The following is a 2,893-nucleotide window of genomic DNA, read 5'->3' on the forward strand; positions in this document are numbered from 1 at the left end:
TAATTAACTATTATTCTCAGGTGAATGCCTCTTTTAGTGCTAATGACTTTTTAACATTTGAGGGAACAAAACTGTGGTATGACTGTCTACACTGGTCACTTTCATTACTTGTCTTTATTTGTTGTATCATGTACTTGATTTTAAGCGACAATTGTTTATATGAAGTTTTTAATGCTTTAGTGTGCTTTTGGTGAATAAACTTCAACGCCCTGTACACCTACCTACATACCCTCCAGGTACCTACTCAGCTACGAACATGTGTATATACATTTTATCAGTAGTCTGTTAAAAATGACAGATGGTAATGCAGGCGTGTTATTGGACTGATTTATAATTTCTCAACGAGAAAAAAAAAAAAAAAAACGATGGCACGCACTTTGAAGGAGTAACCGTCATCTATCTTGCGTCTCAGATCGATTCCTTGATTGACATTCCATATTCAGTTTGATAATTTGAAATCCGCTAAATGATAATTATGCCAGAGGGGTGATTATTCGAATGAACCTGAGGATTCTACTAATAATTTCGATCGATTGAAGCGGCTATGTCTATTACATGCCGTGGCTCAAACTTAACGTCTCTCAGTCAGGTGCGTGAGTGCCTGGAATACTGATAAACTATAACTTCATATTCGAATGGTGACATTTTACTGCTTTGATGGTGTAAGCATTTAAATTTTTGGTGAATGGTAGCCCTGCCATCTATGGATTGAAAGTCCTACAACAATGACTTAACAAACTTACCAAAAATGTTAACGTTCAAGATATGGTTTGAGTACCAAACTTATTGATACAAGCAAGTGTTGATTGTATACGTATGTCAGAGCAGAGTTTCTCCAGGAGTTGATACATTGGCCACGTGCAGATAAATGAATGACACTTTTCCAGTGTAAAAATCTGATATCAAGTTTAATTTATTTTTCTTCCATATAAGGCTATTGTTATAAGAAGTTCACAGTGACCCTTGTGTTTTTGGATTTAAGCATAGAAGCTTGCAGTCAAAGATGAACAGTGCCTTTATTGTGTGATTCATCACCATTCTGCAGTAGATATAATTCGCGAAAGAAATGTACCAGTGAATATTTACGGTACAAGATAATATCCGGGTTGTTTCTTCCTTTCCTTTTAACCCATCATGAAATATCGATTTTCAGTAGCCATCTAATTGCAGACAAAATAACAATAAAGAAGACAAGAGCAGGAAGAGGTGGATGTAATTCAGGCAACAAAAATTTGCAAAGTGTCAAGTTTAGTAGGAGTACAATAGTTGTGCATGAAATTTTGATAACAATCCTCGATGTCGAGTCCGGTACGTCAAATGAATCAACGTCGTCTCCCACCCCTCCCGGCGATATCACGGAGGGCAGCGTCTTCAAAACCTTGTAGTCCTCTTATAAATCGACCGTCCAGGAGTGTCCAACTCACAACAGGTCAGCTCTCTCTCTCTCTCTCTCTCTCTCTCTCGTTGTATGTATGTATGTATGTATGTATGTATGTATGTATATGTATGTTTGTATGTGTGCGCAGGAACGCGGCTGGTGCAGGATACGATATTAGATAACATAAGCTAACAACATATAAAAAAAACATATGAACTTTAAGTACACTGAAACAGAGTGGAGTTTTCAAACTTGTCTATCATAAATTAACACGAAATCCAGCAATAGGCCCAAAACATTTTCCAACATTTTATTTTGAGTTCAAGCATGGAAGCTTGAGCTAGACAATGTCAGCACCCACGAATTCTGACTAAGCTGACACCCTTAACTTTTTAGAATGTACTAAATGATTATTTTTGTTTATTTCTTCTTTACAGTCTTTGAATAGCGGTTGTTATAAGCCAAGATAGTTTCTTGTTGTCCTTTTTCGATGTTTACATTACAAAATATCATAGTAAAATAATAAATATCAATTACAGATTGATTATTAAGCGTTAAGCTAGTTCTTTTTCCAATTGACACAAAGAAAAGCAATTAATTTTTTCTATGCATCTAGAAATAAATGGGAGTAATTTTATCCATATTGCAATCAGTGATTGATTGAAAGGAAAGGTTTATTGACACATAAATTCTATATTGCTTAAAGAAACAAACGATCTCCTGAAAAAACATAACACAGACATTATTTTTATTCTTCGGGCGTTTAGTTCAGATATTGTTGATCTTACTGCTACATTTATGGCAAAAGAAAGCATAAACGTAACTAGAAAGCAGTTAAATTACAAAGTACTGCTGGTACACTGTACTCCCTCAATTTCATACCCCTGTAATCTGACGTCGTTTGACAGAGGAGAAAAGGACTTCAAGACCTTGTTCCTGATCTACTGTATGTATATATATATATATATATATATATATATATATATATATATATATATAGTTATTTTATGCAAGCTTTTAAGACAGAACGCCATGGGCAGTAATTGCGGATATCGTGTTTGGTATCGTAAATGGAGATCAGCAATATAAAAATTCTCATCATAAACGTTGGCCACAAAAATTAAACGAACGCATCTAATTTAAGCGTATGACGCATGACAATTTAGTAGATAACTAGCCCAATGATAACAAGCATATCTGAAGACAAAGGAAGCTACCTTAGTTCAACAAAGTGTCGTGGCGTATTCTCTTCTTTTTTTCTTTTGTTTTTCTTTTTTTATACCTATCTTTTTAATTGTTCCGTATTTGTCGTCCTTATATCATATCTTTTCAAACCAACATCAAGACCCCCGTTTTAATAAATAACGTGCTTCATGGCTTTGTTCAAATGTCAAGACTCACACTTAGTATAGCATTACATTAAAGCGAGATCTAACTAAAGACAATAAGGTATGTGATTTTTTGTGATTTATATCATGCCGAAAAATACAATGCTTTGTACAATTAGAAATGTAG

At 34.6% G+C, this 2,893-nt stretch overlaps 1 protein-coding gene across 6 annotated transcripts in view; it reads left to right on the forward strand.

Annotated features, from left to right (window-relative positions):
- The first annotated feature begins 577 nt into the window (after positions 1-577).
- Positions 578-2,893, forward strand: part of LOC149806550 (putative 3',5'-cyclic phosphodiesterase pde-5) — a 256,230-nt gene continuing 253,914 nt past the window's right edge. The window contains exon 1 of one of the 6 annotated variants that reach the window (XM_089954339.1): positions 578-1,429. In XM_089954339.1, the coding sequence (XP_089810465.1) occupies positions 1,297-1,429 (133 nt within the window). In that variant the 5' untranslated portion in view covers positions 578-1,296. The remainder of the gene's footprint in view (positions 1,430-2,893) is intronic. The other 5 variants (XM_089954332.1, XM_089954365.1, XM_089954348.1 and 2 more) reach the window with 5 other exon arrangements.

This window comes from Sinohyriopsis cumingii, chromosome 1, assembly GCF_028554795.1.
Source record: "Sinohyriopsis cumingii isolate HCF-2022 chromosome 1, ASM2855479v2, whole genome shotgun sequence".
Classification (NCBI taxonomy): domain Eukaryota; kingdom Metazoa; phylum Mollusca; class Bivalvia; order Unionida; family Unionidae; genus Sinohyriopsis; species Sinohyriopsis cumingii.